This window comes from Balaenoptera physalus (assembly GCF_965194825.1).
Source record: "Balaenoptera physalus genome assembly, chromosome: 3".
Classification (NCBI taxonomy): Eukaryota; Metazoa; Chordata; class Mammalia; order Artiodactyla; family Balaenopteridae; genus Balaenoptera; species Balaenoptera physalus.
In genome coordinates, this window is record NC_138890.1 from 143,404,079 (window position 1) to 143,419,662 (window position 15,584).

Sequence of the window (15,584 nt, forward strand, 5' to 3'; positions counted from 1 at the left end):
GCTCTAGAGCGCAGGCTCAGTAGTTGTGGTGCACAGGCTTAGCTGCTCCGCGGCATGTGGGATCTTCCCGGTCCAGGGATCGAACACGTGTCCCCTGCATTGGCAGGTGGATTCTTAACCACTGTGCTACCAGGGAAGCCCATGAGTTCTACATTTTTATCATCAATATATTGCATTTATATTTTGTACTGGTTCATTTTTCATGTCATGTGGAAGCCAGATGACAGTGGATTGAGAAATAAAGGGGAGGTGGGAAGTGGAGGTAAAAAAGGTAGACCACTCTTTCCAAAAGCTTTGCTCTGCAAGAAAGGAAAGAGAAACAGAATTGGATGAGGATAACAGTGGGGCTAAAATGATATGGAATCAAAGAATTTTTTTAATATAAGGGAAATTTTAAATGTGTTAATATAGTAAAAGAAAGTGACCATTAGAGAGAGGTTAAAGAAATAGGAGAGCGGGGCAAATATTGAAATGAGCATCAATATAGATATAGATATAGATACAAATATAACTCTCCTTCTTACAATGATCTTAACATAAACATTTTTTGAAGAAACCTTGCTCGGTTGAAAGCAGTGAGGAAAGTTTTTTGGGGGGTATCTAAAGCTTCTGGTATGCTGAGAAATGTACAGAAAACATAATGAAGTGTGAGAAACAGTACTTGTTTGCTGCCTCTGCAGATTTTGGCCATCATTAAGGCTCATGGCCCCACAGTGAGCTTGCTTCTCCATCGGGAAGACCTCTGTGAATACGCCCTGGGCCAGGTCCCTTGGCTCCTGAAGCAGTATAAAGACAAAGAGATTGATTTCCACGTCACTCAGGTGAGAGCCACACCCTAAAGAAACCGATTCTGATAGTTGACCAGCAATCATCCTGGAGGATGTTAATTTCCAAAAGGGGTCAAGGAACTCAAACACGTGTTTGGGCTTAAGAGAGCCCAAACTTAAATATCTCTTGGGAAATATGAGTTAGAGAAGTGGTCGGTGGCATAGCTGGATGGTGGAAACTCCAGAAAGGAATTTCTGTTCAAGCTGCTGGGGAACTAAACAAGGTAGAGGAGCAGAATCACTAAAGACAACTGGTAACCACAGAAAGGTTATGGCTTTGTTCTCCTCACAAAACGTAATGAGTAGTGATTTGCTTTCCACATCCTGTGCCGCTGCTCCATAGGCAGCCTCCAACTAACCTTCCAGAGCTTTTATTCCAGAGTCTAAGACAGATATTGACCGCGGCAGTCCTTTATGATGTTAGCCTTCCAAAGGCCTTGAGGAAGACCATCTTTATCAATTTACTCCACCAGGTAAGACCATGTTGTCAGATCTGATTGTTTCATTTTCAACAGCTTTCTCTTTTTAACATCTACCACCTGATTTTTTTCTTCTCATTCAGGTGTGCAAAGTTCTAGATCCTCCAGTAAGGGAAAATGAAATCGAAGCTTCAGACTGTTTCCTCATTCTAGGTAGGACTCAGCATCCAGAGGGTTTTTAATTAAAATGTCTCCAAGTGATGATGACGACAAGGATGAAGTGCGTGCAAGCTGTCACATTTGTTACTTTCACACATACACACAAAATGTTTCTTCAACTCACAGTATTCTGTGCCTTTCCCTATCCTCCCTGCTCCCAAGAAAAGTGCAGCTGGTAGGGTGACCAATCATCCGGATCTGCCTGGGACTAAAGGACTTCCAGGAAAATAGAACTTTCAGTTCTAAAACCAGAAAAGTCTCAGACATATTTTGGATATTAACTCCTTACTGGATATAAGGTTGGCAAATATTTTTCCCCATTCCATATGTTGTCATTTCATTTTGTTGGTGGTTTCCTTGTCTGAGAAGAAGCCTTTTGGTTTGATGTAGTCCCACTTGTTTATTTTTGCTTTTGTTGCCTCTGCTTCGGGTATCAAATTCAAAAAAATCATTGCCAAGACCAATGTCAAAGAGCTTCTCCCTATGTTTTGTTCTAGGAGTTTTACAGTTTCAGGTCTTATGTTCAAGTCTTAAATCCATTTTGATTTAATTTGCATGCTTGGTGTAAGGTAGGAATTCGATTTCATTCTTTGGCATGCGGCTGTCCAGTTTTCCCAGCACCATTTATTGAAGACACTATTCTTTCCCCATTGTTTATTCTTGGCTCCTTTGTTGAAAATTAATTGACTATATATGCATGGGTTTATTTCCTGGCGAACCTGTAAGAGTTGGCAACCCTAAGGCTAGGAAATGCTTTTTTCTTGGCATTTGAGATTATTTGAAACTCTATCAAACCCGAGTCATCTTTTTTCTTCCTTGTCATTTCTTAGTATCTATCCCTTGTCTCTCTCTCCCTCCTTCACCCTCTCCCTTTTGTTCTTGCTTTCACGTCACAATCCCGCCCATCACCTGGTTAGAATACTGGACACAGGTTGTCAAGGAAGCACCAAGTTCCCAGGGTCAGGATACAAAACTATACTCTAATATAGTCCCTCAGGGCAAGAGACAAGGGCAATCCTAGACCTCCCACACCTGCACCCTCCCAAAATATGTTATTTCCTCTACTTCATTGCATACCTTTCTAGTATGGTCTAGTTCTCTCCTAACTGACCACCTCTGTTTCTATAGTTTCCACTTCTCTATGCCCCAGACTAATTAAGTTCTTCACTTTATCTCTAACATTTCCAACCCAAACCTCTCTGCTCCATCCAGGTCTTTCTTCACTCTTCCCTGCTTCCTTCTTACCCTTGCAAGTCTCCAGCAGCACAGCTGGTGAAGCATCACTTTGATCTCTGCCTCCATGTTCACAAGGCTTCCCTCTGTGTCTCTGTCTGTATCTTCTATCCATTTATTATAAAGACACCAGTCATATTGATTTAAGACAACCTCATCTTAACTTGATTTCATCTACAAAGAACTTAATTTCCAAATAAGGTTACATTCACAAGTATGAATAGAAGTGGGTCTAGCTCTCTTAGTGACCAAACTGTTTAATTAATTCTGTGATGCTAAAGAAGTATGGACATAATAAAATCTGGTTACCAACCAAAGAGTGACTTTGACAATCCTCATGGAATGATCCTCTTTCCATTCACAAGTATTTTACCTAAGGTGAAAATGAGTTCTTATGACTCCAGTATTTCTTAAACCCACAGCCCATTCCAGCCCTGCAGACCTGATAGAATTTTTTGATGAACAAATGAGAAGTAATAATGAAGCCACTCGAATGGGAATCTTGACTTTGTTAAGATCGGCTATCAGTGCTGAAGGTAAGCAGTAAAGATGACAGCAGAGTGGTTTATTTTGTACCAAAAAGCAAACTGAAACTTGTGCATTGTCTCTGATTCTATCCCATGTCTTTGGGAAGTTTATAGAGCATCATATTCAGGTGAAGCTTGGTTTTCTTAGTTGTCTACAATCTACTACTTTTAAACAGGCATTTCTAGTTACCTCTCTTCTTTCATGATATTTATGGATGCACCCACTAAATGAGTAGAATATTTGAGAATTGAATCTAGAATTTAAAAGAGCTAGTAAACTGGTTAAGTATCCTGATAAACAGGGAGTGGGTGGGAAGAATGTACAATATTCTAAAAATTAGTACATTTAGAAAAGAGGAGAATTTAATAAATTTTCATATTTCATTAATTCCAAAAAGCACATATTTTCACAGTATCAGAATGCATCTTATAATTGATAGCATCTTTAATTATCATCAGACGCTAGAGTTTTTCACTCGACACAATATAAGATAATGATGCCTCATAAAATTATATCTTGGATTCAATAAAATATGACAATTCATTTTTGCACAGCATTGTAATAGTTTTTTTAACACCTTTATTAGAGTATAATTGCTTTACAATGGTGTGTTAGTTTCTGCTTTATAACAAAGTGAATCATTATAATAGTTTTTTAAAATTCAGTTTGCCCTGGGATTTACTGAAGACTTGGCAGAAGAAACATGAAGTAGTCTATGAAATTTAAAGCCGATCCATTAGGCATGATGTATTGAATCCACTTAAGAATCTAACATTTTAAACAAGGTGAAACAAAATGTAATAGAGAACAAAAAAAGCAATCAACATGCGTAAAGAGTTGGAAAAGGAGAAGGTAGAAGGGAACTGAATAACATAAAATGTTAAGGACCAGAGACTTTGCAACTACGTACCATAACTCTAATGGGTTTTCCTCAATTCTAGAACATACTGTAGTCCTTCTGAAGCGGGTCTCTCAATTTCTCCCTCTATCTTTCAGAGCCCAATTTGAGGGATCACATCACTTCAATTGAAAAAACAGTCAAAGTCGTCATGGGTGACCTCAGTATTAAAGTAAGAGAATTAATGGGGACTTTTATTTGGATAATGATAGTTTTAGGAGTAAATGAAATGGTTTTGACTGTTTAAGAATCTGCTTATGAGATTGCTTTATAAAGAATTCAGTGATCAATTCTACTTTTAAAAGAACTCCATCTTTCCCCCAAAGATAAACTCTATCGAAGTAAAGTTCTAAATCACATTCAGTTCAAGGGCTTCTCAGTAGAAAAAAAAAGATTTTTGCCCAGAGCATCACTGTGCCATGCTCTTCAAAAAGTTTTAAATTTAATTAGTTGAAAAATTAATTGTTAATTAAAAAGATAACACTTCTTCCTCCAAAAAATAATAATCCCTGAACCCTGTTCTGAGCAGAGACATCCTATTTTGCAGTCAGGGAGCACCTAGAGCAAGTCTTGCACACAATAGATTTGTCATTATTTCCTGAGTATTTGATTAAAGTATTCCACATTGGAAAAGACATAGAACTTAAATGGGAACAATTTTTAAAATTAGCAATTGTAGTATTATTTGTATGAAAACCATTTTCTGTTTGGATCAAAGCCCTACACAGAAGCCAATGAAGAGGAAAAAATTCCCCTAAGAAGCTTTGGTCACCAATAACTATGTTTAAAATAACCAAAGCTATGCAATAAATAACAATGGAGTGATTATATATAAAAACCTGACCCAGTATCTGACCAAGCCAATCAAAGAATTGCTAAGATTTAGGGTAGAATAAAAGAGCACAGAAACTTTAAGGAAGGCCAGCTAATCGGGCAAAAATAAAGAGAAAATATACCTCTTTCTCCTTAATTAGGGAGATTACTGAGTCCCTGTATGCTAATTGTTAATTGCCACCTTGTGGCCCTTCCTCCCTGTGCAAAATTATTTTCTTCCCACCCTCCATTAAAAGACCCGTTCACTAAGGAATTAGATCTGAGATTTCTAACCTCCAGGGAAGCAATCCAATAAATTAATTGAAGCCAAATTAATAAAAGCTTGTGACACAGGTTCATAACTCGTTATTCAAATCCATAGACCCAGACATATTTCAGAATTCACAACTTTCCAGATTTCAGAAAAACATTACTGTGACAGTAGCCCACAATCAAACCTATTAATATTTTTTCAAGAAAATGTATGCATATCACACTACATAAAAGAGGTAAAGACTACAAATAGCTTTAAAACAGTTCAGTTTGGGTTTTGCTACCAATGAGTTGGCACCAAACTTAAGAAACAAAATCCCAGTTTTCAGAGTCATTTAGAGTTTGAATTTGTGGATAAGGAATTGTGGAACTTTATTTCAGTGTGGTATCTTTCACTGAGGATTTTTAAAGCAAGGCCATGTTTTAGCCCAAAGTTACTAATGTTTCATAATATATAGTAATAGAGAATATGTCTTGGGAACCAGGAAGAAAGATTTTGGTTAAAGAGAGTTTTGCCAGTGACACTTAAATCATAACCTGTAGTTTACTTCCTGCTCCATATATTACAGTAAGATCATTCAATTTATACTCTTTTTTGGAAGGATTCCACTGAATGATCCATGAAGGTTACAGAATAGGAGAATCTAAATTTCCATTCAGAGTAAAATGTTGTGAATGCATTTTCCTTACTCTAGGTGAGGAATTCCGCCCTCCTCCTCATCCAAACCATGTGTGAAAAATGCTACATTGAAGCCCAGGAAGGCTGGCCACTGATTGACTACATCTTCTCCCAGTTTGCAATGTCCAACAAGAATCTGGTATGAAGAGGGCGCCATTTTGATTGCTGCCCTGTAGCAAGTTCAGTTGACTCAACTGGATTTTAAAAAAATATCTGTGGTCCAAGTTAGAAACTGACTTAGAGGTTATATTTCAGCCTTATCACTTTCATTAATAAATTTTTCAGCTTCTAGTGTTCTCGGTTTTCTTTCAGTGATATCCTTTTTAACTTATAATAAACCCAAGGTAGGTTAAATCAGTTTTTCCTAAAAAGGAGGCAACCTGGCCTCAAAAGCTTGGGGGTGGTTTGGAGAGAGGCAGAGAAAGTGAATTGTTTCTAGAACACAAGAAACATCCATACTTGTTACACCGGTTCCTTTGGATGAAGAGCCTGAAAAACATGTGCTTAAGATCTCGGTAATCTTAGCAAATTCATTGCAACTGAAATTACAGTCCCCTCCACTAGGAAGCAGTGTCCTTGGAAATTTTTGCCCCAGAGAAAAAGGGGAAAGGCCTGAGGGAGAAAAGGAGTAATTGCAGTCCAAGGATCCTCACAATGTTTGCTTTTCTGCTTCAGCCAGGGGTGTTTTTTTCTAACCCATTCCTCCAAAGAGCACTTTAAAACAGGATTAGACACTGGAGGCCAAGATTGCTGGATTCCACAAGCCCTTTAAGTTGAGTGACTTCATCCTCCACCCCAGAGGCTAAGAACACCTCCAAGTAAGGTCAGCAGGGATTATGAACAAGTCACCTATTTCATCTTTCTTAAAGGAGAAACCAATAAAACCTAACTCCCAGGAGACCGAAAACGGAGAGAAATGTATCCAAGAAACAAGCCTGGAGGTCTTAAAAACCCTGGACCCTCTGATCATTGGAATGCCTCAGGTAAGGGGTCTTTTGTCACCACTCATAGGTAATTTGATCACCTTTCTAAAGCTCCGTCCATTTCAGAGTAAAGATACGAGTTGGTACTCCATGAGTCATCAGCTTTTTGATGCTCTGACTAGAGGAAGTATGTTGGGATGCTCAGTGCCAGCACATAATAGTTCCTCAAAAACAGGTGTAGGGCTTCCCTGGTGGTGCAGTGGTTGAGAATCTGCCTGCTAATGCAGGGGACACGGGTTCGAGCCCTGGTCTGGGAAGATCCCACATGCCGTGGAGCAACTAGGCCCGTGAGCCACAACTACTGAGCCTGCGCGTCTGGAGCCTGTGCTCCACAACAGGAGAGGCCACGATAATGAGAGGCCCGTGCACCGCGATGAAGAGTGGCCCCCGCTTGCCGCAACTAGAGAAAGCCCTAGCACAGAAACAAAGACCCAACATAGCAATCAATCAATCAATAAATAAATAATAAAATAAATCTTTAAAAAAAAAAAAAACAGGTGTAAAATTAGCTAAATAATCTTTTATATCTGGATGGTAAACGGCAGTTTATAAGCATCTTAAAATATTATTTTTCTTCTTCCCCTGACATACTTAGACACGTATTGTAAGTGGTGATTCTAATGCAGTGAAAGCTAAACTTTCCCCATTTATCTGGGAAGGTGTAAAAAGCACACATTCTCAGACCTCACTTGAGGCCTAATATAACCTGAACCTCAAGGGGAGGAGCCTTAGAATCTGCATTTTGCTTAAGCAAAACAACCTGGAAAAGGATTTAATGGCCAGAAATACATGGCACAGCCAGGAGACAATCAAAAGGCCAGTTTAAGGGGATCAGAGGCTTTATCTGGGATGTTTTTTTAAGGTGTGGGTTTTGGATTACTGGGGCTATTTATTTAAAATGCAGATTTTCAGGCCACATGCCAGACCTAAATGAATCAGCATATCTGGGTATGGGGCCCATAAATCTGCATGCAAATAAATTCCAACATTTCTGATGCATATTAAAGTTTGGGAAATTCTGATCTAGTAGTAAATGATGAAAGAGTAGTCTAAGGCCAGACTTTAAAGGCTCTGAAATGCCAAATTCCTTCCTTGTCCTTGATAAGCCAATGAAAATTTTAAGCAAAGGCTAAACATTTTAAATGATAACTGTAGGAAATCAGTGTATTGACACTGATTTAAGAGTAGACACTGATTTAAGAGTAGACTAAGCACAGAGAGTCTATATATGAGATGAGATGAGATTCATAGGGGCTGGAACTGGGTCATAATAGTAGGAAGGTCAATATGGAAGGGTGTGAGAAATCTTACAATTTAAAAAAGACTAGGCTTGGGACTTCCCTGGTGGCACAGTGGTTGAGAATCCGCCTGCCAATGCAGGGGACACGGGTTCGAGCCCTGGTCCGGGAAGATCCCACATGCCTCAGAGCAATTAAGCCCGTGCACCACAACTACTGAGCCTGCGCTCTAGAGCCCATGCTCCGCAACAAGAGAAGCCATTGCAATGAGAAGCCCACGCACTGCAACGAAGACCTAACACAGCCAAAACATAAATAAATAAGTAATAAAATAAAAAAATAAAATTTTTTTTTTAAAAAAAGAAAAGGATTAGGCTTAGGCTTGGTGATTAAATACAGATGCCAAGACAAAGGGAGGAGTCCAAGTTGACACCTAAGTTTCCATTAGGACGTGAACCATAATGGAGTTTTTCAGGGGACGTGAAACATACAGACTACAGAAATCAGGTGTTGCAGATTTCCAGAGCAAGAAGATCAGCACCTGGGGAATTCCCTGGTGATCCAGTGGTTAGGACTTGGCGCTTACACTGCAGGGGCCCTGTGTTCAATCCCTGGTAGAGGAACTAAGATCCCGCAAGCCATGTGGTGTGGCCAAAAATAAATTAATTAATTAATTAAAGAAGAAGAAGAAGAAGAAGAAGATCAGCACCTGGAGCACAGACAGCGACAGCAGCCCAATCGCCATCCCTTCCCCATCATTCTCGCTTTGGACAGTTCGGCTCCAGTCTTGGAGTTTGGAGAAATATTTGGGGCATTTTTGGTTGTCATATTGACAAGGGGTTTAACGGCACTTGGTGAGTGGAGCCCCGCCCTTCCTGCAGTGACCCACAATGACGACTTGTCCTGTCCCAAATTCCAGCAGCGACCTCACGGAGAGACACTGACCAACACTCACTGCAAGTAGCACCTGAAAGTGAATGTGCTGTGCAGATACTGTTTCATGATTTCATTTTGATTTGGCCTGAAGAGCAAAATAATAACACGTGAGAGAAAGTTTTCTAAATTAGAGGGAAACACACAGAGAGGACCAAAGAGGAATAATGAAAAAGAATAAGCAATCCTTGCATCTTGCCTTATGTTTTCCACAGGTGCTATGGCCAAGAATCCTGACTTTTGTGGTACCTGCAGAATATACGGGAACGCTGAAATACCTGTTTAATATCATCAGAATTCTGTTTATGGCAGAGGAGAGGAAGAAGAATAATGCCAAGGAGTCAACAGCACTTGTCATCTCTACAGGAGCTGGTTTGTACATTCAAAAACAAAGCAAAACATTTCTCTTATGAGAGACTAGTTTCCAGAAAGGCTACAGGGCTTTGCTTGTAAACCCAAGCCCCCTCTGATTTTTTTCTAGGCCCCATAGCAGTAATGAAAATTGCTTTCTCTTTCTAGTGAAACTTCCTTCACCACAACAGCTACTGGCCAGACTTCTGGTGAGTGAATTATGAAAAACCAATGTGGTATGAATTTAAACCAATATAGACAATTCCGCTCCAAATAATTGATAATAAAAATTACATAGATATTCCAAAACAAAAGACACTCAAATGGCATAATAAATGTTCTGCTATACTAATGACACTGATGAAGATTTATTATTCTAAAGATTATCTTCTCACTCTGAAATGTTTGTTAAACTTCATTTATGATTTTTTAAATAAACATAGACTGAATCTGATCCATAAGAACCATTCAAACAAATTCCACATCTGTTGTTTAGATTTCTCTCTCTCTTTTTGGCCACGTATGTGCTTGAGCACTATTTCCACGTGCCCTTATTTAATTAATAGATATATCTAAGTGTTGGTATGTTTCATTTATTTTTGGTTGATGGTTTCCATATATTTTTACACCTTTATCCTCAGAAGAAAATTGGGCAGATGGATTGTCTAAGTATTAGCTTTGCTCTAGAATAAGTAAGAATAGACTGTGATGGTTTGTTAAAAGATTATCTAATGAAGGATTCAAGAGAATCCAGAACAGTGATAAAAAGGAAAAGGTAGGCGAGCCTTTTAAATATCCCTGAGTTGATTAGCAATTTTTCTTCCTTCCTCCAGGTAATATCTATGCTCGCCAGCTTAGGGAAATTACGTGGGGTCGGTGCAATAGGACTTTTGAAGATATTGCCTGAGATAATTCACCCAAATTTGGTAGAGCTATGGAAAACACGCATACCTGAGCTCCTGCAGCCTCTAGAAGGTACAAGGGAGTGGGATCAGGTCTTTATCCAAGGAGACAAGAACACAAGGAAATGAGGCACCACTTCTATGTCTTAAGCCATTAATGTTCATATTAGGCAATAAAAACAATGAACTTGACATGCAAGGTCAACAGCTCTATTTTGTCCTGGACTCCTTATGTTCTATTTCTCTACCAAATACTTATATTGATATTATAAGAGGACCAGGTGTGTTACATATTTAGCAGGAACTTTTACTTTTGCTCTGGTCTTTGCTTTTTGTATTTAGAGAAGCTCTCTTTTGGTATTGTTCTAAAAAGTTATTATTCATCCATGCTAGAATATTAAGACATGGTAATTCAGTAGTTACTGTTGAAATTGGCAAAAAGCCTGGATTTTTATCATGGATTGAAGACCCTCTGTCCAGCTGACTAGCAATTTAGAATTGCCAGCATAGTAAATTTAATCTGAAATAACCATCCTGCATAGGGAGAAAGCTTGAAATGGAACAGTAGCAGCCGGTGCTGACCTGGATACTGGGGTGGGTTTTTTTTTGGGCACTTATTGCATCAATTTCTATTTCTAGGAAAGAACACTAGTATCGTGCTGTGGGAGACCATGCTGCTTCAGGTAAAGATGGCTCCTAGACTAATTGTTGATGATGGGGTGATGAAATCACCTAAAGTTACCCATCTTAACTAAAAAGAATTAGATTCCAAAGGACAGGAAACAACATTTCCTTTTCTTGAGAAAATCACTAGACTGTTAGACATGATCACATAAGAATTTTATGCTCTTTAAATCACCACAATTTGGACAACAATCTTTAGTCTTCAGTTTGATTCAAAATTTAAGACAGTTTTGAAGATATCACTTACTAATATTTTTCTTACTAATATTTTTCTCCATCTTTCTTAAATCTTCTCTAATTTTCAGTTTTTTTCCTCTCCTTGCAATTGTATTCTTTCACCATTCATAAAAAGAAACAGAGATTAACATAATTTCCACTTCTTTGCTCCTAAATACAACTCCATTTCCTCCTCTATCTGCTTCTCACTATCTTCTGATGTCTAAACACTAAAAGGCCATGTTGTACCCCTTCTCCAGAAAAGAATCTTTCTCTCATCCATAACTTTTTGGACCTTGACAACCAAACAGTTCCACAGACAATGTCAAATCCCCAAAACAGTAAATTGCAGACAGGAGTTGGACATTGGCTTTACAGAGAGCATTTTGATTTCAGGAGCCCACAGGAGATCAAGGAACCCATGGGCAGGGAGCTTTTAATCCAGAAGAGTTTTGGTTCATAAGCCACCTATATAGGAATTAACTATGGCTTCTTTCTTTATTTTTTTTTTATTGAAGTATAGTTGATTTACAATGTTATGTTAATTACTGCTGCACAGCAAAGTGACTCAGTTATACATATATATACACTCTTTTTTTTAACGTTCTTTTCTGTTACGGTTTATCATAGGATATTGACTATAGTTCCCTGTGCTGTACAGTAGGGCCTTGTTGTTTATCCATTCTGTATATAAAAGCTTCCATCTGCCCACCCCGACCTCCCACTCCATCCCTCCCCCAAGCCCCACCCACTTGGCAACAGCCAGTCTGTCCTCTATGTCCATGATTCTGTTTCTGTTTCATAGATAGGTTCACTTGTGTCCTATTTTAGATTCCATACATAAGTGATATCATATGATATTTGTCTTTCTCTTTCTGACTTACTTCACTTAGTATGATCATCTCTAATTGCATCCATGTTGCTGCAAATGGCATTATTTTGTTCCTTTTTATGGCTGAGTAATATTCCATTGTATATATGTACCACATCTTCTTTATTCATTCCTCTGTCGATGGACGTTTAGGTCGCTTCCATGACCTGGCTATTGTAAATAGTGCTGCTATGAACATAGGGGTGCATATATCTTTTTGAATTATAGTTTTGTCTGGATATATGCCCAGGAGTGGGATTGCTGGATCATACGGTAATTCTATTTTTTGTTTTCTGAGGAACCTCCATACTGTTTTCCATAGGGGCTGCACCAACTTACATTCCCACCAACAGTGTAGGAAGGTTCCCTTTTCTCCACACACTCTCTGGCATTTGTTATTTGTAGACTTTTGAGTGATGGCCATTCTGACCAGTGTGAGGTGGTACCTCATTGTAGTTTGTTTTTGTTTTTTTGTGGGGTTTTTTTTGTATTTATTACTATTTATTATAGAATGGGTAACTGTTTTTTTTAGAGAAAGCTCAGGGTATTTTTAATGGTTTTTAAATTTATATTTTAAAAAATACCTGTCAAATGTTTTTGAAGAATTTGATTATAAAATTTGCTAGATTTTTAAAATATTTTAATTTTATTGGATTATAGCTAATTTACAATGTTGTGCTAGTTTCAGGGGTACTGCAAAGTGATTCAATTATACGTATACATATATTCATTCTTTTTTTAGATTCTTTTCTCATATAGGTTATCACAGAATATTGGGAAGAGTTCCCTGTGCTATACAGTAGGTCCGTGTTGGTCATCTATCTTAAATATAGTAGTGTGTGTGTGTTCATCCCAAGTTCCCGATTTATCCCTCCCCCTCCCCCCCAAATCCTTTGGTAACCATAAGTTTGTTTTTGATATCTATAAGTCTGCTTCTGTTTTGTAAATAAGTTCATTTGTACCTTTTTTTAAAATTAGATTCCACATATGAGTGATAGCGTATGATATTTGTCTTTCTCTGTCTGACTTCACTTAGTTTGATCATCTCTAGGTCCATCCATGTTGCTGCCAATGGCATTATTTCATTCTTTTGTATGGCTGAGTAATATTCCATTGTATATATGTACCACATCTTCTTTATCCATTTCTCTGTTGATGGACATTTAGGGTTGATTTGTATTTCTCTAATAATTAGCAGTGTTGAGCATCTTTTCATGTGAACTATGGCTTCTTTAAAATATCAGATTTCAGTGACCTCTCCACAGCACCCCACCCCCAACACCCCCCTTCCAGAATCAGAATCTCTAAGTGGGGTACCTGCGAGCTCACAGGTCTTAATGATACCCACAGCGAATCTTATCCCATATGAGGTTTGAAAGCAATGGCTCTATGCTTCCTGGTCCTTAACTCTGGGATCCACCTCTCCTCCTATATTCAGGCTTCTTTTATCTTCCCCTCCCTCTCTCAAAACTTTTATCTTATTTTCCCCTGCTACCTTTTTTTTTTTTCTTTTCTTTTTTCTTTTTTTTTATTTTTAGCTGCATTGGGTCTTTGTTGCTGGGCATGGGCTTTCTCTAGTTGTGGCGAGCAGGGGCTAGTCTTTGTTGCGGTGCACGGGCTTCGCATTGCAGTGGCTTCTCTTGTTGTGGAGCATTGGCTTTAGGCTCACGGGTTTCAGTAATTGTGGCACATGGCCTCAGTAGTAGTGGCCCACAGGCTCTAGAGCACAGGCTCAGTAGTTGTGGCACACGGGCTTAGTTGCTCCGTGGCATGTGGGATCTTCCCTGACCAGGGCTTGAACCCATGTCCCCTGCATTGGCAGGCGGATTCTTAACCACTGAGCCACCAGGGAAGCCCCCCTGCTACCATTTTAAAATAACTGTTCTTACTAGGAAGGAAGGTTCTTTCTCGAGAAGTGAGAACAGTTCTTTTCCTTCCTCCAATCTTGAGTATACTTCTTGGCTTCTTTTTCCAAACTGTCTGCATTTGCTTTCTTCCCTTATACTGCCAAGGTTGTACAATTTTTTCTCTTCAAAGGATCCACTGAACGAGTTCTTATTAAGAAAATGAATACAAATCTTTTCATTGGTTTTGACATTGTGTTCTTTCTAAGCTTAAGGTAGAGAAAACACAAGAGAAATTGTAGATTTTAGAAATTGCAAATGGATTTTGTCCTCCAAAAAGACAAAAACACCTTTTTATGTATTGTTCAATGAAGAGGGACATGGGTTCAGATAACTGATTGTGGCCCTGACTCAAAATAATTGATGAAATTAGGAATATTTCATTACTCGAGTTGAAGTTGGCAACTTGTGCTTGTATATCTAATTGGTTCTTCAAGGCATTTAATTCACTATTCCAAAAATGTCCCTTTTTCTTAGTATGGTGTAAAGCAAACTAACTTTGAAAAATGGAGTTTTTTCCAAATCTACCCAAACCTTGAAAGATGTTAAGTTCAATTTTAAGTTTCAGATTGGATGAGTTTCTATTTTAAGTTTTTTGGCAATTTTTACTTAAAAGGAAAAAGGAAGGCACTTACACGGAGTTACTTGCCCTTCCTGCGCATCTAATTCTTAATGGGAATTCGGAACAGGTTGTTATGGGAAAAGGAATAATCCCATGTAATATATACTTTATACTTTTAGAATACATTGTAACAAAAAAGCACCAAGAAAGCACATTAAACCGTCACATTAGTATCTGACTTTCGCCTCCTACAACAGTTGCTCAAAGAGTCGTTATGGAAGATCAATGACGTAGCCTGGACCATTCAACTGAGTCGGGATTTCAACCAGCAAATGGACAGTTATGGCAACACCTCTGTTGAGAAGGTTGGTTTTTCAGCTCAGAGACCTTAGCTTCTACTTTATGACCAAAAGGAGGGAGAAATGGTTAGAAAAATGCTCCCTTCTCTTCACCTTACATTTGACCAAAAGTTACAGGGCCACATCTATCTGCAAGGAAAACGGCCGAGTATAGTGTTTTCAAGGTAAATACATGCCTAACTAAAATTCGGGGGTTCTGTTCTAGAGAAGAAAGAAAAATGGATACTGGAAGGCAAATAGCAGCCCCTACCATAGCACTAGTTTAATGCAGCTTATGCCTTGGTTTCCATTGGGCCAGTCTTGTGAGGCTGACTACGAGAAATAATCTACTACAATTTTTTTAAAACTTGAAAAAAAAGAAAGCTCAAAGGCCACCTCTTTCATTCCTCTCTCTCCACGTGACCTCTACCAAACCCTCCACATTGTAACCATCCATTCCAAATGGGGTTTGAATCCAGCTTCTGGTACTTACTGCTTATGTAGCTTTAGGTAAATTTTTTAACCTCTCTGGAGCCTCAGTATACTCATCAACAAAATGGAAATTTTATCTACCTCTGAGGATTGTAGTGTTACGAGGGTTCAATGAGATAAAGTATATAAAGTCCCAAGTGAAGTGCCTGGCACGTGGCGTGTGTTCAATAAAAAGTAGATGGTGGTTATCATTGTGGTTATATTATTCCTAAATTCTTTTT

General features: G+C 38.6%; 1 protein-coding gene across 1 annotated transcript in view; it reads left to right on the plus strand.

The window, feature by feature from the left end:
- The window catches only part of MROH2B (maestro heat like repeat family member 2B), a 68,922-nt gene that overhangs the window by 15,466 nt on the left and 37,872 nt on the right, over positions 1–15,584 (plus strand). Inside the window, exons 5-16 of the mRNA XM_082454545.1 lie at positions 681–821; positions 1,208–1,300; positions 1,390–1,459; positions 3,121–3,234; positions 4,223–4,296; positions 5,906–6,028; positions 6,759–6,872; positions 9,259–9,415; positions 9,563–9,603; positions 10,228–10,369; positions 10,936–10,979; positions 14,791–14,898. Coding sequence (XP_082310671.1) covers positions 681–821; positions 1,208–1,300; positions 1,390–1,459; positions 3,121–3,234; positions 4,223–4,296; positions 5,906–6,028; positions 6,759–6,872; positions 9,259–9,415; positions 9,563–9,603; positions 10,228–10,369; positions 10,936–10,979; positions 14,791–14,898 — 1,221 coding nt within the window. The remainder of the gene's footprint in view (positions 1–680; positions 822–1,207; positions 1,301–1,389; positions 1,460–3,120; positions 3,235–4,222; positions 4,297–5,905; positions 6,029–6,758; positions 6,873–9,258; positions 9,416–9,562; positions 9,604–10,227; positions 10,370–10,935; positions 10,980–14,790; positions 14,899–15,584) is intronic.